Source organism: Pituophis catenifer, unplaced genomic scaffold (assembly GCF_029215685.1).
Source record: "Pituophis catenifer annectens isolate HBS135680 unplaced genomic scaffold, rPitCat1.0.hap2 SCAF_3, whole genome shotgun sequence".
NCBI lineage: Eukaryota > Metazoa > Chordata > Lepidosauria > Squamata > Colubridae > Pituophis > Pituophis catenifer.
This window is the reverse complement of record NW_027256883.1, coordinates 142604868-142626464: the sequence shown is the minus strand read 5'-3', so window position 1 is coordinate 142626464 and position 21597 is coordinate 142604868. Positions and strand designations below refer to the sequence as shown.

The 21597-nt window shown below is 36.7% G+C and overlaps 1 protein-coding gene across 1 annotated transcript in view; it reads left to right on the top strand.

Annotated features, from left to right (window-relative positions):
- Positions 1–2910: 2910 nt before the first annotated feature.
- Positions 2911–21597, top strand: part of MSH4 (mutS homolog 4) — a 56625-nt gene continuing 37938 nt past the window's right edge. Inside the window, exons 1-4 of the mRNA XM_070939448.1 lie at positions 2911–3109; positions 5557–5721; positions 17316–17479; positions 18833–18943. Of these exons, the coding sequence (XP_070795549.1) occupies positions 2911–3109; positions 5557–5721; positions 17316–17479; positions 18833–18943 (639 nt within the window). The remainder of the gene's footprint in view (positions 3110–5556; positions 5722–17315; positions 17480–18832; positions 18944–21597) is intronic.

The window sequence follows — 21597 nt, the reverse complement described above, 5'->3', positions numbered from 1 at the left end:
TAGGATAGGGGAGGCTTCTGTGGGGCAAGGCTGAGGGAGAGAAGGGGAGAGGAGAGGTCGATGTTAACTACTCATTAATTTTCAAGCTTTAAGTGTCAATCTATCAAGCCCCATCACATAGTTTCGTAGCGAAGGACGGGTACCCAGCTAGTTATAATTATAGACGTATTTGTCCACGGGGCACTGGAAATAAGAAATTTTCAGGTTTGCATTTTTTGTTGCATTTCTGTTTTCAAAAAAGTATCAAGGGTTTTTTAATCAAATATTTAGGTTCTAGCCTTTATGCTACATATGACTCATGCACATTATACCTAGAAAGGCAACAATTGTTAAACCAGAGTTGTTCATATTATGTAAAAGCAAAATAGTACAGGTGGGTCCTCTGGTTACAATTACTTGTTCAGCAACAATTCAAACTCATTGCGAAACAAGTGGTTTTGACCAGTTCTCAGTTTTCTGGCTACTGCAGTGTATCCACAGATATGTGATCGCAATCTGGACACTTGGTGCCGTGTTCATGATCATGTCACAGCAAGCCACGGTTACATGATCATGATTTCCAACATTCCCTGCTACTTTCCGACAAGCAAAGCCAATTGGAAAGCCAACAGAACGTCGGAAGTTATGGCCATGTGAGATTATGGCAACCAGAACTGCCATTGGGAAGCAGCATGGTCATAGGACATCACACTTTGCAACCACATCACGTAATGACGGCAATTCCAGTTTCAATTGCTGTAAACCAAATACTAGCTAAATATTTTCAAAGTGTTGTATTTGATTTTTAAAAAATTCCCAATAGCTAAAAGCACAGCAAGATGGGGAAGTAGATTCTTGGGGTACTGAATTCTGGGCTTGCGCCATGTGCAACTACAGAATTAAATATTCAGGTCCATATCAACTCTGACCTTTACTGATGGAAAATTATCATTTGCTTTCAATCTGTGAACAAAGATGGAATATTAAAATGGATACAAATTACACCAATCCCAGCCATACAATCTCTCCATTTTTTCATTCTGTGCCATGTGGAAGGAGAAAGTAAAATGGCACTTAAAAAACAAAACTCTCTTCAATCTTTTCTGCAGTAGTCACTCAAATTTCTAAATTTTAATTTTTAAAGAACTATATTGAGTTACTTCAAGTGTGACCTAAGCACCAACCAAGATGGCTGCTTCCAATGAAACTGAATTTTATTAGGTTATCTGGTCAAACAAGATTATGTCATACAAACATGCCCATTTTCTGAACTGATAACGCTATAAATCAACTTCTGGTACTAATTACTAAAGTACACTGCTGCTAAACTGGCTTCAAAGAATATCAGGAAACCCCTACCACCATTTATAATGAAGAAAATGTGTCCATTCTCCATTATCAGTCAATTTGCAACTGCTGCATTTCTAAATTTTGGTTTTCTTTATCAATGTATTTGGAAAGTTGTTCTCATTTTTCCTAATTTTATCTACATCTAGCTGGATTAGGTTAGTCCAGCGGTCTTCAACCTTAAACACTCAAAGAGCCGTCTGGACCCGTTTCCCACAGAAAACACCGGGAGCCACAAAGCCCTTCCCGTGCCTGACTATTTCTTGAGCAGCCACAAAACTAGCATATGTAGTTGAATTAAACGTTCTGTTTTCTTCTGAAACTTTTCTTGGATTTATCCATGGTTGACCTACCGGGGGTTGAAAAGCTCAATAAATTGCGTGCCAGCGGGTGTCGCATATTGGCGGTTGTGACGCATATTTTGAGCGACAGGGAGCCACAGCTGAGGGATGAAAGAGCCACATGCAGCTCCAGAGCCACAGGTTGCTGACCCCTGGGTTAGTCTGAAGTTGCAAGCAAGAGTGTGAAATTAGAGCTTGAATGTTGTATGTAGTGCCAAGGAAGGATATATGCAAGGAAATATTGCACTATTACACTATTGCATAAAGATCAGTATTTAGATTCATAAATAAAAATGCAGTGTGTTTTGGTAGTTCTGTCACCTTCCATCTGAATGCAAAGTAAAGCTCAATAGGAATACAATAGTAGCTCTTCAAAATGGCATTAAAGCAATCCTATTGCAATCCAAATTGCAGATTTCGTTGGTTTCAAGTTTGACAGCTGCTGTCTCATCACTTATAACGAAACATTCAGTTCAGGTTTAATTAAATCCAGCTTTTCAATATGATGAATACAGCATTTTTGCTTCACTTCATCAAAAAGTGGCTGAACTAAGGATATGCAAGCATCCACCGCAATGTTAACAGGTTACTGACACTGAGAAGAAGATGTTATCCTGGATGAAACAATCTAAAATTATACATATCATTTCCCTTAGTTCTAAATTGCATTTTTGCTACAAATGAACTGCAGTGTCAACTGCCTAGGAAGTTCCTTTTTTTTTTTAAAAAAAAGTACTTTTTTAAAAAAGTACAACTGTGGGCTAGGATTCCTTAACCAAAGTCTAAACTGTGTGGACTACAGTTCCCATCATTTGAAAGCGATGACACGTGGCATCAAGTTTGGATAACCCGATGGGGAAAAAAAAGAAAAGAGCTGTCCTGTTTGAAGCCTCCACAGTTAAGGTTGCTTTTTCCTGGTGGGTTGTACAATTTTGAGACAACGGCTGAAAATGCTAAGGGGGAGGGGGGCATACTTAAATCATACTCTCTAATGTTCACCTGTGTAAGAAAGTTCCTCCCCAAGGTCGAGGGAGCTCGTATGAGAGTTATTTTTTGTCACTTGGCGAAATCAATTAAATGGGAGACACCCCTCTGTCTTGCTTGAAATAGTACAGTCCGCTGTCTCCATTTGGGGCAGCCGAGGCTCGGGCTGACTTTTTGAGGCAAACGGGGCGGAGGGTTTATTAAGCCGTCTGCCTCGGGCTGGGGTTTGTTAGAGGCGATCCCCCGAAACAGGTGGATCATGGCGGAAGTATCGGCTGCTTCCACCTCATATTCGGGCCGCTGCTCGTCGTCTTCTGGCCCCGAGCGTCAGCCCCGTTACCAATTCGGTCTTCAAGAGACGCCGGGTTTGACCGACGAGCCCTCTCACCCTCAGCGGGGGAAAACGGCCATCAGGGTCCCCAATGGCGCCTCGGCCTTCCCTCCGAAAGGGTTGGAAGGTGGGCATTGCCCGAAGGAAGTCCGATCGCAGCCCCCGAAATAGTGAAAATAACGCACTCTTCTGGGCGGAAACGTCAATCCACAACTCACCTTTCAAGGCTTCTCTAATAATAAGTGAATGGGAAGCATTAGCAGCAACTAACTCTCAAAGTTTAGGTTTCTTTAATAACAGTTTCGTTTACCCAATTCTTGAATGGGCAAAACTTCCATTCTTATTTATGGAATAGATTTTTATCCCACCTTTGTTACTTCATTAGTACAGGTAGTCCTCGACGTGCAGCAGTTCGTTTAGTGACCGTTCAAAGTTACAACGGCACTGAAAAAAACGACAATTACGACCTTTGCAGCATCCCCATGATCCTGTGATCAAAATTAAAATGCTTGGCAACTGAGTCATATTTATGACTATTGCTGTGTCCCAAAAGGCCATGTGATCCCCTTTTGCGACCTTCTGACGTAAATAAAGTTAAATGGGGAAGCCAGACTCAACAACTGATTTACTAACTTACCAACTGCAGCGATTCACTTAACAACCAAGGCAAGAAAGGTCGTAAAATGGGGTAAAACTCACTTAACAACACCTAAAAACAAATTTGGGGCTAAATTGTCATAAATTGAGGACTAACTATAACTTAATTTGACAGACATAGATAATATTCCTCCCTCCTATTTTCTCCATAACAACAACCCTATGAGATGGGTTAGCTGAGAGAGTCACTGGTCCAAAGTCCTCCAATCGGGTTTTCAGCTTTTTCTGACTCCTCTGGCTATTAAGCATTTTATTTCTTTCACAACCTTCCTTTTGGTCAGCAGCTCAAAGAGTTATGTATAGTTTCCCCTCCTTTCTTTGCAGAACAGCCCTGTGAGGTGGCCTGGAATCACTTAGGAACATTTTCTGGCTGAGGAAGGGGCTTGGTTTTTTTTTATGACAATCCCACCTCTTAAATTTGCTCTACTGGCTCTCTAAATTGATCTGATCACACATCTGACTTGTTAATCCTTTAATGTTGAATATTTATCTGAATTTTGGAATAATTAATTTTATCTTCGCAAAAGTATTCTCGAAGTATATTCTCGAAGATAGCTTTTTCTATTATTTTTAATCATAAGTAAATATAGATATACAGCTTATATATTAAGATATATGCTATATGAGGGAAACCAACACATTTTTACAAACATGGATAAATATATAATTAGTGGGTGATGCATTTGACAACTTGCAACACTATTTGGTGGGGTTAAAATTCTGAAGTAAACTAAGCCATATTAAATATATGATAAATAATAATTTATTAAACACATAATTTAAGGCTATAATTATAAATATGCACATACACTTTAAATGAATGACTAATTGTGGATCTGATAAATAGAAAATAAAAGGTGGAATTCAAAAGGACTTTCTAAACTAGGACATTAAAGCTAAAAGGGCTTGGTTTCTTTCTAAACAAACTTGTAAATGATTAAGCCGAACGAAGATTCTGCTCAGTTATATTAAATTACAATTATTGACTCAAATACAAAACGTATTTTTATAAGAGACATTATAGTTTATATGTGATGCTAAGTAAAACATGGATTTCTGATTATTGCAATTTAAATTAGCTTACCTGTTTGTGTGTTTGTTTATTTTGTTTTGTTTGTTTTCAGTGGATTTATTCTAAACCTGGTTCCAATCCATAGGATGATAACCAATTATGACATTCTAGCATAAAATTTTTACGACTAATGGAAATATTTTCTCTCACACAAATGTCATATCTAGTCTTAATCTTAATGTAAGACTTAATGTAAGCATACACAACTTCTAAATAAGCGTGCATAGAATTGTTCCACAAAACAAGGAAAAGTACATATTTTCTACAATATTATTGAAAAATATAAAATAAAGAGGTATAGTATCAGTGGCCTTGTTCTATTTGTTCAGGGAAACTATGTTTTCTTCCTTATTTAATGGACCTATGAATTTTATATATCTGTTCTGCTGTGTAATTGAAAAGGAGATCTTTTCTGAGATGAGCAGAAACTAGTAATTTAGGAAATAGAACTTTGTGACTTTAACAAGGAATACTTAGAAATTGATTAATGGATTGGCTTCATTTTATCTCCAATGTGGATATCAGTAATCTGAAAGTGTCATTACCTAGTTTTCTGCAGTATCATAGATGTCCCCAATTTTTAAAAATGTTGGTAAAAATTATCTTGAAAAGTTTAGAACTTTCATGAGATGGTAGATGAGTTTCAATTTATACTATATTTAAGATATATTTATATATAATATTTTAATGTTAGATATCCCAGAGCATCTAAGGATGGGAATGCTATGGCACTCACAGGCACTAAATTTCCAACATCTTGTTTAAAAGAATTAAAAATGTTATTACTAAATAACGATCACTTTATATTAATTACTTTTTTAAAATGTTATTTTTATTTTTATTAGATTCATATTTTGGAGACAAGAGTTCTTATGCAGAAAACATTAGCACAGTAAATATGACAAGCCCTTCTTCCACCAAAGATATAAAGATTTCTAGAGTACGAAAAACACCTCTCTCATCCAACCGACCAGGATGTAGAAACTGGACTCCTTTCATGGGATATTCAGGTAAAGAAGTTGGCTTACTTCATTTCAAAAGAAATATTCATACTAAATAGAAAACTACTTGGACTTCTATTGAATCCAGATTGAAATTAATTTCAGTTAACTGACTTGTATGTTACCAAGTGATTGTAAAGATCTCTAGAAGAATCTTTTTAAACTGGGTAAATGGTCAACCAAATTGCTAATATAGAGTAATTTAAGTACACAAGGTACTCAACTTACAACTGTTCATTCAGTTGTAACAATTCAAAGTTACAACAGCACTGAAAAAAGTGACTTATGACCGGTTTTTACACTTATGACCACTGCAGCATTTCCATGGTCATGTGATCAAAATTCAAATGCTTGGCAACTGGCATATATTTATGACAGTTGCAGTATCTGGGGGTTATGTAATCATATATTGTGACCTTCTGACAAGCAAAGTCAATGGGGAAGCCAGATTTACTTAACAACTGCAGTGATTCACTTAACTTAAGAAAAGTCTTAAAATGGGGCAAAACTCACTTAACAACTGTCTTGCTTAGGAACAGAAATTTTGTGCTCAATTGTGGTCATAAATCAAGGTCTATCTGTTCAAAATATGCACATTAAGAGAAAAAAAGTAATTTTGCATATGTGCTGATTTAGGTCTGAGCTAACTATGACTAACCAGAAAAAATATCTTGGATTTATAGTGGATAGCTCCATAGTTTTAAAGTTAAATTCCATGGTATGGATCATAGGAAGAGAGTTGAAAATAAAAGCAAACAATACTGTAATGACATACACATTTATTGTAGAACTGTATCTAGAATGCCATGTCTGTTTGCCACATCTGCAAAGCAGTATTATAAAGATGGGAAACGTAGGAGATAGCTGTCAAATTTGCCATGGGGTTTGAACTCTCCTGTGAGAAAAAGCTAGAACGTTTGGTTAAAAAAAAAGTGACTGATGGAGGCAGTTGTATAAAATAATGCATTATTTGGAGGTCTCCCTTTCCAAAGTGTGCTGAATGGAATGAGATTTAGAACAGGTAATTAAAAATACTTCTTCACCTTGTGCATTTTTGAAAATTAAAAAAAGTGGTGATAGCTACTGACTTTGATGGCTTTAAAAGGGAATTGGATAAACTCATGAGGTACAAGCCTCTTAAATTAGCTCCAGGTTTTGGGGGCTGGAGGAGGCAACATATCTTTTGCAGGAGAACAATAGCTGAACAGACGAATCCTAGAGGTGAACACGGCTTCTTTGAGACACCAATTATGTTAGCAGAAGAAAGGAATAGGTTGTTGTTGCATAAGTCCAGCAAGGTAGCCAGAGCCAGAGGACCCTTCTGTGTGCAGTCTCTATTGGCATGGGAATAAAAATGTTTCTGTAGGCCACAAGTGGCTTTTTTCAACTAAAGAACACACGCACGTACACGCACACCATCCTTCCATGGCACTTTATACAGATATGTTTGTTAGTTTTATGTTACAGAAATATCAAGAAATTCAGTTAAAAATAATGGCTGATTTTCTACATTACATTAAGCCATTACTCTCCTATGGCTTACTGAATAAGACATTATTAGCTAGGCCATTAATTCTAACTATGGCTAATATATTAAACACCTTCAAGGTTCTGAGGTTCAAATAATCCCCATTTATTTAATGAAAATAGTTTAATGAATGTAAAAGGGCAAAATGGAAGAAATAGGCTAAATCTAAAATGACATTGCCAATCGGCATTGTCCAGCTAGCATTTTTGCAGTGGGGTTTAGAAGCAAAAGTTGAGAAAACAACAGGAAATAAAAACAGCAAAACTCCCCAAGATTACTTTGGTATTTCAAAGACTGAGGAGAGTGTAGAAAATCTAAGAAGAAAGCTAATAGATACTTATAATGGTCATAAACAAAATAAAGCATAAGGTACCATCTTGACATCTTAAGATTTTCATACAAAGCAAGGGACCCCCTGAGTCACAAGAAACCACTGAGTGCACAGCCTATTATAAAATGCGTGCCCAATCAGTGTGAAGAGACCAAAACAACATCTGGCAACATTTCTCTTCCTGCTATGGCCTCTTAGGCATTGCCTGCATACAGAACTTACTTTAATGAATCCTTGAGTGCTGGTAAACTTTTCATTATTTAAAAGAACCATTTCCAAAGGTCTATAATAATACAAACATTTTAGAAACTTATGCAGCCATCTGTAAGCCTGATGTGCAAATCCAATGAGAATAGTTTTTCTATTCTTCAACCTTAAATCAATGTCAGATATACCTGCTTCCTTCAGCAGAATTATTTGGGATCAATACTTGTAATTGGCCTTGCTTAAAAAATGAAATTATGATTCATGAAGATTCCAATACCCACTACCAATGCTGCAAGATTCTTGAGCAATGGTTCTCACAGATCCAATCGACATGGAAACTAGAAATGGCTTTACAAAGCAAGCCAAGCTTTTGGATCAAGGGCTTAATTAATATAACATTGACCTTAGCTCCCTCTAACCTGACCTATAGAAGTTGCAGAGACTATTCTATGTGTTTAGGTGATGGATAGCATTAACATTTTCTCTCTAATATCAACCTTGAAAAATCTGATCTTATGCTGGACAGGTTGTTGAATATATGGAGTGTAGATTAAATACCTGAGTCCCAACCTACCAATGAACTAGTTCATATTTGTTCTTACTCTGTCAAGGATCAAATTATAGATCTAATTCAAGATATTGATAAGAAACTTCATTTTAGCCAAGTGATTCGCTATAGATTTATGTTGAGCACAAAAGTACAAGAATTCTTTTGGGGCTTTTTCAGAGTAGGAGATCAGTCAGTGGTAGAGTAGGTTTAATGCACAATATTTTAAGCATCATTGAAAGTAATGGACTGAACAAGTCAAAATTATAAGGACAAGCCTGTGATGGAGCTGCAAATATGAATGGATTGTAATCTAGTCTTTAAAGTAGTAATCTAGCATAACAACAAAAACTACATATTTCCACTATTCAGTGACTGATGCTATATTATAAAAACTAATAATTTTATAGCATATGATGTATGCTCTAAAGTTCCCAGAATTACCTTGAGGTGAGATAGGTAGCCTATAAGTTTTATAAATAGATAAAAATGAATTGCATTTACAATAATTTTTCATACAGTATCAAATTATGGCATTCACTATTGTACGTATCAGTAGGCCAGGTAGGGAAAGGATTATAGGAATGCTACTGTATTTGTTATTATAACCTAATAACCTAATCTAAAACATTTGCCAGAGTTTCCCTCTACCCCTCTTATACCAAACAGATTTGAGGAAGGAGTTTCTTACTCATAAGAAGGTGAAAACGACGGAAAGCCAAACCAAATCCCCCACCTCAGTCTTGGCACCTTCTTGCCCATGGACATCTGTGGCACACTCATATTGTTTGTAGTCAGAGGTGCAAGAAAACAGATGCCTGAGTTCTGGAGAGCAAGATGTGGGGATGATCTAGTCATAGACTCTCTAATAAGAGGACTTGTCTATGGAGGGTTGTACTAACTTGTTGTCTATGGAGATTCTCAGTTATCCAGGTCATGGTTGCCTCAAAGGTGATTTTTTCAAGAGGCAACTGGACTTCCTTGTTTTTCTTTGAAGACGTTTCACTTCTCATCCAAGAAGCTTCTTCAGCTCTGACTGGATGGTGGGGAATGGAAGGATTTATGTTGTGTTTGTTGTGATGTGATGTGATGTTACGTTACGTTACATTAAATCCTTCCATTCCCCACTATCCAGTCAGAATAGAGGGAGCTTCTTGGATGAGAAGCGAAATGTCTTGAAAGAAAAACAAGAAAGTCCAAAAGCACCTTTGGTACTAACTTGTTGCAGGTGAATTCTGCAAGAGGCAACAGCTAAACTCAGTTGACCTATTTTAAGAGATATACCATCTTAAGTATTGGTCAAATCATTTATTCACTCTTTCTAACTACCTTTCGTAGGTCAGAAGATCCAAAGATGACATTAATTTGAATTCTAATAGTGTTTTAGAAAAAAAATTGTTTTCTCCTCAACCAATGAAAAGTCCTTGCCAGGAATAAACACAGTTACTTTGCTGTGTTTTGCTCAGTGTCAGGCATGGCAGGATGAAACATGGCCCTCAACATCTGTTCTCACTCTCAGCCACTCAAAGTCTCTTGAGAAACCTGAAGCAAGGTTTTAATTCTCCCATGTATAGTAATTCTATTGTCATCGCATGGTTGCAATATTTCTTCTATTATAGGAAGGGGAGCATGTGAATTGCTGTTGTGAAACAACTATCTGTCATTCATAGAGAAGGGATGAATCATTCAGTGGGGGGGGGGCTCACTAGAAATTATCCATCCAAGCCCTGGTGTTAACCCTTTGTGATAGTCAGATTAGGAACAGGCATCCCAAGGATTATAGGAATACTACTTTATTGTAAGGTATAATAAAAAAAATGTGGAATGCCCATCAATACAAATAACCTGGTTTTGAATGTTAATAAAACAAAGGATCATTGTTGATTTTAGAAAGAGCCGGCATAGTCATATTCCACTTTGTGTCAAGGCTGCAGCTGTGGAGGTGGTCAATAGCATTAAGTATCTGGGGGCGCAGATAACAGATAATCTGACTTGATTTCTACATACGTTCTCTTTAGTGAAGTGTGCAAACCAACATTTGCATTTCCTGCGTCAGATGAGGAGACTACATCTCTCTCCTTCAGTCCTGGCCACTTTTTACAAAGGAGCATTTTAACAAATTGCATCTCTGTTTCCTTTGGTGGCAGCAGTGTCTCAGATAGAAGGTCCATACAGAAAGTGGTAAGGACAGCTGAGAAGATTATAGGAAGCTCGCTTCCCATTATTTTTATGCTTATAAGCGCTATGTGCTTAGAGCTCGAAGTATTGTTAGAGACCCACATCCGCCCACTTCATGGTATGTTTCTCTTGCTTCCCTCTGGGAGGAGGTTTCAAAGTATCTATAGCAGGACTACTAGATTCTGTAACAGCTTTGTTCATTATGCCATCCGTCATGTAAATTCGCAAGGTTCTTTTTTCCCTGCCATGTTTATGTATACATTCTAACTAGACTGTGTTTCTCTGTATTATATATGTGTGTATAAGTGGGTATATGCATAATGGTTGTCTTTTTGAAAGCTGAATACAATGAAATTTCATTTTAATGTCTGTGATTAGTGTACATTTAAAGTGACAAAGTTTATTCTGTTCTATTCTTATTCTTATTCTATTTCTTTTAGACCCCTGTTCGTAGCAAATAGCATCATGGCAGGTTCTTTGTTTTCTTCCCCCTCATAGCTCCTTTCACAGGACTAAGTTCTGTTTAGTTTTTCCCAATCTGTTCATTCAAGGTTATCTCTGTGCTCCTCTATAATATAATACCTTAGTAGAAAATTATGCTGAAGGCAGTATTATTAATAAGATAGTCAGCATTCCTCTGAAGCTCTTGTAGCATTTCATTTTTACATCAGAGATACTAACAAAGATCTTCATTCTCATGGAAAAGAGAAATTGGTTAATAAATCAAGATTTCTGAAATGTAAATGGAGTATTTCCAGTTTGTATTTTTGATCAAACTCTTTTGACTACTGCAAAAGAGAACTGCAAAACATAAAACAGGTTCTAAACTTTTATATTACAATCCTATTCAAAATTGTTACATGACCGCCAACTGACCTAAGCAAACCTACAGAGCTTTTCAATAAATTACAAGATGCCAGAGATCAATACTGTACAATATAGTGCAGGATGTGCTTTGGCAATGGCCAGTCATGGGAATGGATCTCAGAAATGTCAAAATTCATGGGTGAGGATCAAATATCAACATCTGCAGAGAACATATACTGTACATCAGTGGGCATAGCCTTTCCTGTTTGAATAAAATAGTTTTTGAATGTTATACTCTATAGCCATTAACCATGGTATCAGCAACTGATGTCACTTTCTTGTATTTATACATCTGGAGAACTTAAGAAATACAGTCATGACATTGGATACACTTCCATGAAAATTGCTCTCATTTGATACTGCTTTAAAAATAATAAATAAAGGAAATGGTAGAATGTCTTTGGATAGAACACCATATTCGGTCATCAAATATTGTTGAAGTTTGCCCTGATTTTTTAAAAAACAACAACATACCTTTTATAATGGCAATTGCAGTTAAGTAATTCTTTAAACTTAAAACTGTAGAAAACAATGCAATGGAACATACCACAAAAATAAGAATAAGCTGGTTGGTGCTCTCAACTGAGAATGAGGATGCCAGAAAGTGGGACACTGAAGATAGTCACTACTATGTTTGCAGAGTAAAAGACATAGCAGAAAAACTTTTGAGTAACTCTACACTCCCTACTTGCAAACAACAAGGATAATGTTGCTGGGCCCTGATTACTGACCTATATGGTTTGTACAAAGTTGTGCTATATCCGAGACCACACAACATTCATATGCAGTGTGGATGCTCTGACAAGCAAACCAGATAAGCAGAAGAAAAGGAAGGAGAATGGTACACCATTGCCTTGCCTGCATAGAAGGCAGCCTCTCACTGTTGCTGTTTCTAATTTATCAAGATTTGGCTTGACATACTGACATGATGTTTTATTTACTATTATTGTATTCGGCGCACGCTGAGTCTCAAGTCTGCATTTAAATTTTTTTTAAACCAATTGAGTTTGGTTTACTGCTGAGCTTTGTATGTTTATGATAGCATTCTGTATATTTGTTCACCACTCTGTGGTGCACAGTATGATGATCTCATTTTGTTTTCTTTGCCAAGAGCCCATTTCAGCCTAGCTGCACCCATAAATAAAGGTCCCAGTTTAAACTGAATGGGCATTCAGTTTAACATTGATAATATCAGTGTTCCCAAACAGTTGCTGAACAATCTGGTGCCCCTCACATATGCTGAACTATAAGTCACTGATTGTTATATAATCTACTAGGTAGCTGTAGTAATTGCTCTTGCTGTAATAACTGGTCCAAACTGTTCTAACAAGAACAGTTTGGACCAATTTTTACAGCCACCTAATAGATTGAAGGATTTCACCTAGGATTGAAGGATCTCACCTAGGATTGAAGAATTTAGTTCTCTATTTTTCCCAGAAGTTTCCTTAATTTTAAGAGGGATTGAAGTGTGGCCAGTCAGTTGTCAAATTACTTTTTGAAATAACCACTTGATGTACGCTTGCCACTTCAAATGGACAAAAATACAGAGAAAAGTTTCTAATCTGACCATGCTAAATAAAACAGCTTTCCTGAACTTCTGCCCTCCAGATGTGTGAACTGCAATTTTCACTATGTTCAGCCAACATAGCAATGTCAGTAGCATGGAGAAGGATGATGTTACGACAAGCAATCATGAAATAATACCTATGGAGTTTACAAATTCCTGTTTAAAAGTACATTTTTAAATAATAGGAAAAACTCATTGTTTCCTGTTATTTCAAACAACTAGAAAGCATATGTTCAACATCCTAGAGATAATTTACAGGAACCTAAATATATTAATAATTTGTATGGCATTTGATGTTTTTGATGATTGTTGTATTTTTCTTCTTTTATGTAGTTGTTTAACTGGACAGCAGAGGGCAGTATAAAATTGCACTAGAATTTTAAAATTATTTTTATTGAAAGAGCTAGAAATATGATGTTAGTTATGGTATAAAAGAACTATAATTGAATAGCACCTGCAGGAGAGGAGAAAAAAATGAAATAAAATATCTTAGGTTGGGATTGCAGTCATTGTTTCTGAACTAAAATGTTAGAGACTTCTCAGGTACATAATCCTGAAAATATTACATGATTGTTTTTTTAAATAATTTATACAAGTTCTATGTTCAGATTCAACAAATACCTATATAGAATTATAAATATGGGAAGGTGTTATTTAGATTATCAAGTCCAATTCCTGTTCAGTACAAGAATACAACTTAAAATATTCCAGATTGATTACAGTTTAGCCTTGCTTAATACTTATGTCAGCCAGCCCACATTTAGTCTTGCAAATAAGCATACCATGAATACTTTTACAGAGATTTTGTTGACATATCATATATTACTTCCAGAATTTTCCCCAAATCTATCAAGGAAGATATAATTCATTAAGGAAGACAAAATAAGAAATTAATAAGGTTAGGCTTCCAAGATAGTTACAGGATGATCTCTTTGTGATTTTTATTTAGATGTCAGCATGACTACCTTAAATTATAGATGTCAGAGAGACTACCCTAAACCTGATTCTTTAGGATCTCGATGCAGGGGAACAACCCAGAAGGCAGTTAGAGTCAAAATGGTGTCAAACTTCCAGAATGTTTATTGGACGTACCTTAAAACATATAACTGAATTTTAAATAGATAATTTTTATTGATTGTTTTAAAGTTTTATATTGTAGTTTAATTTTGTGACTGTAATCCGCCTAGAGTCGCCTCAGTGAGATGGGTGATATAGAAGTTTAATAATTTAATAATAATAATAAAAATAATCACATTTGCTGTTTAGTGGAAGAGCTTGCTAAAGCCTTACTTTGTAGCATCCATACCTCCTCAAATAGTCATTCACTAGATTTCTTCAGAATGGTAAAGGGATTATTGATGTCTGCCTTGAAAAGTAGTACCGGAACTCTCAAAGGCTTGCTGTGCGAGATTTGTGAGGTGCTTTTATTGCTATATCAAGGTGGTTCAGTATATGAAGTAACAGGTTAATGCATTAAGTAAGTGAATAAATTTCTACAGTTCCATTTGCCAACCTCTTTGCAAGGTACATCAATAAGCAATGGATTTCAATAAAGGAGTGGGATGCTATCTTTTTTTTTTCTCTGATTCTGGGATGGAACATTTCCATGAAGATAATATTTAATTAGCCAAGACTGCAGAACAATCCAGTTTGCTTCCATTTAGTCCCTCCCTTTAGGCACAGCTAGGTAATTATATGTATTATGTGCAAAATGAATAGGTGTGAATTGAACATATTTTACTAACATTCATTTTCATGTTAGAGATAGTCTGAGTTATAAAACAATTATAATTACACAAAAGATGTTCTGAAACCTGTGATAATGGTATTTTAAGCAAATGGAAATGTTTACATTTAAATCCTATTTGAAAGAAAAGAAACCTCAAGAAAATATCTCAAATGATTTTTTTTTTAAAAAACTTCTGTTCTAAGGACTGTAGCAACATAAACACACAATTAAATTGCAAGACCCAAACACTGACCTAGCAAAGACTGTGAAAGGAATTGACAGGAAGTTAATAGCTCAATATAAAGAACAATGTTTAAAGACTGGAAAAATAAGTGAAGATGTGCGTTATTTGAAAAACATACTCTAATTCTGCACAGTTTCAGAAAGCAACCATACACAGAATATAATTACATTTTGGGGATATGTTTGTTTTCTATAAATTGATAATAGTGTGATGAAACAATGAGAAGAAAAGCATGTTCCAGATGTAAAGACTGCATTCTTCCAACGAGAGGAAAAAGCCCCCCACAAGTATAAATTTAAAGTTTAAGTATTAAATGTAAATTTAATAATATAATCTTTCAAGGAAAATCAGAATTCATATTCAGTTGTTTCCTAATTGTTTGTTTGTTCAATTGCTGAAAAATATAGTTGGTTTTTTAAAATCAAATTACAATTTAATACATTTATTTTTTTGAATAGAATAGAATTCTTCATTGGCCAAGCATGATTGGACACACAAGGAATTTGTCTTTGGTGCATATGCTCTCAGTGTATATAAAGAAAAAATAAAATATATTTGTCAAGAATCATAAGATACAACACTTAATGATAGTCATAGGATACTAATAAATAATCAAATCATACTAGGAAACAATATTTATTTATTTATTAATCAAATTTCTATACCGCCCTACTCCCGAAGGACTCAGGGCGGTGAACAGCCAAGATAAAATACAGATAATACAAATATTAAAAAATCCCTTAAAATTATTAAATAGTTTGGCCGAAACACAGATTAAAACACCCAATTTATAAAATCACGAATTAAAATTTAAAAGAGGAGAGTTAGGCCAGGCCAGCCTGCTGAAATAAAAAAGTTTTGAGAGCACGACGAAATGTGCGCAGGTCCAGGATCCTCCGTATCTCTGGGGGGAGCTCGTTCCAGATGGTAGGTGCCCCCACAGAGAAGGCTCTCCCCCTGGGGGCCGCCAGTCGACACTGTTTGGCTGCCGGACCCTGAGAAGCCCCTCTCTATGGGAGCGTACTGGTCGGTGAGAGGCTATTGGTAGCAGAAGGCGGTCTCATAAATACCCCGGTCCGATGCCATGGAGCGCTCTAAAGCTGGTAACCAAAACCTTGAAGCGCACCCGGAAAACCACCGGAAGCCAGTGCAGCTCACGCAGGAGAGGGTGGTCACATGGGAGCGCCATGTCGCTCCCATAACCACCCGCGTGGCCGCATTCTGGACCAACTGGAGCCTCCGGGTGCTCCTCAAGGGGAGCCCCATGTAGAGAGCATTGCAGTAGTCCAGGCGGGAAGTAACGAGAGCATGAGTGACCGTATTTAACATAATAAAAGCAATATAAGTTGTAAAGATACAAGCAACATGGATATAGCCATCAGTGGGAAGAGATGGGTACTAGTAAGGATGAGAAGAAAAATAGTAATACAATCTTAGTAGTTAATTTGACTGTTGTGGGAATTAGTTGGTTAGCAGAGTGATGGCATTCGGGAAAAAACTGTCCTTGTGTCTTGTTGTTCTGGTGTGCAGAGCCATATAGCATCATTTGGAGGGTAGAAGTTGCACCACAAGGCTAGTTGTTCAACCTCCCATCTGTATGCAGATTCATCGTCTCGAATGAGACTAATCACTGTTGCATCATCTGCAAACTTCAGTATTTTAACAGAGGGATTTTTGAGATGCAGTCATTGGTAAATAGAGAGAAGAGAAGTGGAGAGAGCACACAGCCTTGGGGGGCTCCTGTGCTAATTGTACAGGTATCAGATGTGATTTTGCCTAGCTTCACCTGCTGCTTCCTGTCTGTTAGGAAGCTTATGATCCATTTACAAGTGTGGTCAAGTACAGCTAACTGATTTAGTTTAGTTAGAAGAATATCTGGAATTATGGTATTGAATGCTGAGCTGAAGTCTACAAAGAGGACCCTTGCATAGGTCTTTGGAGATTCAAGATGTTGTAGGATGTAGTGCAGACTCATATTAACAGCATCAACTGCCGATCTATTTGCTCAGTAGGCAAACTGCATTTGCCTACTTGTATTTTTTGCCAAGTATGCCAACTTTTAAAGAGATCTGGTGTTTCTAGGACAATTATTTTAAATACTAGTGACAATCACCAACTGCCACTCCTTGGTCCTTGGTGCTCTCTGAGCTTGGTTGTTTTCTTGCAGACATTTCATTACCCAAACTTGTAATATCATCACTGGTAAGTGGTGCTAGATGATGCTAGTACTGATGATATTACCTGGTTTGGGTAAAGAAATGTCTGCAAGAAAACAACCAAGCTCAGAGAGCATCAAAGTTCTCTCATTTCAGCTCTAAACTACAATATTCTCCTTTATTGACTTTTGTAAGACATTTTCACAGCAGGTCTTGGCTCAGTCAGTACTCTAAATGTATCTTTCACAGTTACATCATCTTCAGCAGTCTCCATTCACAGTATTGCATCGGTTATCGTGGCTGTAATAGAAGGGAGAGGATTTGCTAGAGGTGAAGTGGGAATGGCAAGTGTTGACCTAAAAAATCCAGAAGTAGTACTATCCCAGTTTGCTGATAATACAACATATACCAAGGTAAAATCTGAATACTATAATCTTCTTCGTGATATAAACAGCTAAGATACTTGCACTGAATCAGCAGAATTATGTATAGCCATTGTTCTGGCCAATTGCATTAGGATTCTAAATTTTTCTGATTGCTTTTTATTGACATTGGAATTGAACTTGGTTGATTGCAAAATCATTATAAAACTGTAAGTGCCAAATCCAAATAAACATATTGTTATATATAACAGTTTACAGGTAGCAATAACAATAGATCATAGTCATAGAAAATAGTGGTTCAATAGCACCTGCTCATCCAACAAGATCTGGTAGAAAGGGCTCCCTACATATTCCTTTGTTCAGGAAAGACCATTTACAGAGACCACAAAATTATTCTCCCCAATTGCTGTATCCTTTCTATATAACAGCTTCTTCCCAATTATCCCAGGCTTTGAAAGCCTGAATACTGTAAACTTATGTCTGGCCGTGAAAGATTTATTTTAGTTAAAGAAAATGGTAGCTATATGATTAATGTTATATGTGTTGGTTATGATATCAATTAAATGGTTTTTTAATTGCATTGCTTTAATGGGATTCATTAAAACTCATTAATGGAAGGTGAGATGTATGTTACTCATTGCTATTGGAATAGTCTATGAACCAATAATGAAAGAAAGAAAGAAAGAACATTTGGGGTTTTAAGCACTATGGAAACTTATCAGGGTTGAGGCCAACAATGAACGAAACCAGAGTCCATTGGGTATTGAAAGAGAGTGTAGCCTCTAGAAAGTCTGGAGAGATAGGCAGTAGTAACGGCATTCTGGCATGAAGGGTTGAGATCTTCCACTGCTTGAAATCTACAGTCCAGAGCAAAAGAAGTTTCTTCTCCAACTGATGGATTGGACCAGACTTCTTTTTTTGTTATTTGTGTCAGAAATAAGGGAAATTTACAGAAAGCATATTTACTGCAGTACTGCCTGACAGAGAATGCTGAAAAATTGATATGGGGTTATATTCAATGGAAGCATAACAACCGTATTTTATGAACAGCTTTAGTAGAACTCTAGTTTTCATCACATGGAAATGTTTGCCTTTGCTTTCTTCCAAAATAATTGTTAACGCCTGCTTAGCATTTGGTGATTGGCCAAATTTGACTGGATGTTCCCATCTACTACATAAAAAAAACCAGAGTTTATATATATGTAATAAACTCTCAGTCTTTCCTGTATATATTGCCTCTAGTATCTAAGTCTAGATGCATAAATGCGTTTATTTTACTGACATTATATGAGTAAATACAATATTTCTTTTTAAATAAAGCTATGTGTTCTGAACATTATTCAAACAGACCTTTTTAACTAAACTGTCTTGTACATTTTCTAGGTTATCACCAAACTCAGAATTTTAACACCCTTAGAAATAATAATGTCAAATACTGCCTGTGATTCAGGAAATGCAACAAAACTGTACACTTTGATAGCAGAAAATTTCAAGGTATGTTTAAAACTCCTTACTAGTTTATTTTTAAACATTATACTGTAGTTATTTCCCAATTTTATAGAGCCTTTGATTATATCCTGATCTGGAGGCACTCCGGCTGGAAGGCAGAAAGTAGAAATTCACTATTCATTTATCGTTTCATCACACCATATAAAAAGATATAAATAAATGTATCTCAAGGATAGCAGTTCTACATTAGTTTGGATGCATCTGAAGTTGCATCTAGTTTTCTATGGTTGAAGTCCTTTCTCTGATTTAGAAAGACAAGACTGATAATCTTATGACCCTTAAGGGCCATAATTGACTCTGTGTGAATAGAAATAAAATTATAATTAAATGGTTAGATCAGGAGTCCTCAAACTTTTTAAACATGGGGCTAATTCATGGTCCCTCAGACTGTTGGGAGGCCGGACCAGCTGGGTGAGTGTAACTAGGTGGTCATATGATTGGGTGGGCATGGCCAATTTAGCAGTCCATTAAACAATACACACAAATTAAATTTTAATTTGTTATGCTCCTGGGGGTGGAAAGCAGGTTAGTGAAGGGATGTGGCTGCCTTTGGGGGGGTGGGGGGGATGAGGGATCTCAGTTTGTGTGTGTGTGTGTGTCTGGCTCCCTCCCTCCCTCCCTCCCGCCCTCCCTCTCTCTTTCTCTGGAGGCTGGGGAGGCCAAAAATGGGGCTGTTTTTGCACGTCCCGTTTTTGGACTCGGCTTCCAGAAGGCGGGTGGGGGCTGGCGGGTAGGTGGGGCAATGTGGTTGGGGCAGCCTCATGGTCCCATGCGGGCTGGATTAATGGCTTCAGCAGGCCATATCCAGCCCGTGGGCCATAGTTTGAGGACCCCTGGACTAGATGTAATAAAGATGAAGTACCTTTTTCTCTTAGTCATTTATCTATGATATGCTAGATCAATGCTTTTATTTGGGATTATATTCTAGATAATAAATGTTTCACAAGCATACTGACCTGGCACTGAAGAACAATTTTAATTTCATAGGTCACTTTCCTCTCCTTTTTTGATTTACATTATAAAATGAAAAGAAAGGATATCAAATAGTGCTCTATTTTTCCAGCAATGACCAAGTCACAATGTCCTAGTGTCTCTCCTCTCTCTATTATTTCTTCAAAATTTCCCTATTCTTTCCAATCTGCATAATGCATATCTTAGTCTTTATCTTAACCGAGAGCCACGGTTGCGCAATGGTTAGAGTGTAGTATAGTATAGTTTACTTTATTGTCATTGCACATGGTACTACGAAATTAAATGCCATCTTCAGTGTACATTATAACTATAAAAATAAAAACACAAACATACATCCTTTACATTCTATATCATTGAAATTGAAAACCCAATATTGCACTATACCGTAGAATTCAATATGGTTATTGCCCTGGGATAGAAGCTGTTTTTCAGCCTATTTGTCCTTGTTTTTATTGACCTGTACCATCTGCCAGATGGTAATAGTTCAAAAAAAGGGTGCCCAGAATGAGATGGATCTTTAAGAATGTTTTGAATTTTCTTAAGGCAGCGGGAGCTATAAAGCTCTTCCAAGGAGGGAAGAGTACTGCAAGCTACTTCTGCTGATTACCGGCTGCCAGCAGTTTGGCAGATCAAATCACACTAAACTCAAGGTTGACTCAGCCTTCCATCCTTCCGAGGTTGGTAAAATGAGGATCCAGATTATTGGGGGTAATATGCTAACTCTGTAAAACCACTTAGAAAGGGTTGGAAAGCACTGTAAAGCAGTATATAAATCTAAGTGCTATTGTATTGCTATCTGACTAGCAATTCAATTTCTTCCCCCATTAATAATCCCACACATTCTGGTCCAGGTGTTCCTCGGTTTACTGTAAATTGTAGTAGTTAAGCAGGTCACCATACGGCCATGTCCAATTTTACAACCTTTTTTTTCCAGTGGCTGTTAAGTGAATCACTGTGTACATTAATCAAACATTGATTGTTAAGTGAATGCAGCAATCTTTAAGGAATCCATTGTCTGCAATGGGGGGGGGGGGGTTGCTGGAAACCAGAAGTAAACACCAGTTTCTTGCAAAAAAAAATGTCACAAATCGTGGTTATGACTGCAGGATGCTGCAAATGGCCGTAAATGTAGACAAGATGCCAAATCCCAAAATATTAATGTATTACTGCAGGGTGGAGGAACTTTGAAACCTAGTCGTAAGTAGCCCTGGGAAGTTCTATTGTAATTTCAAACAGTCACTAAACAAATAAGACTATTTGTACAGATCTTGTACAGTATAAATATAAAAAGCCTCAGATTTGAAAGTCATGCGTCAGGGCAGTGTCAACAGTGTGAGCCCTGCAAAGAATTAGCAAACTATCATGAGTTTCTTGGGAACTGTAAGCAAGAGCAGCACTGAAGCAGAAAGCAAGATGGGGAATTGTTCTTGTCTTTTCCTATGTCCAGGCAAGATAATTTTGTGCTCTGCCTCAACTTAATCGTGTTTGTACAATAATAATTTCTCTTAAAAAGAAATGTAATTGTATATCCATGCCAGAATTGTCACCTATGAGCTGCACAAATATAGACAATCACTATAAATCAACTTGATCGGATTGATCATCTGAATCAATCCAATAGCAAATTCCTATTTTGCCTTTTATCAGTATTTGAACCTAAATAACTT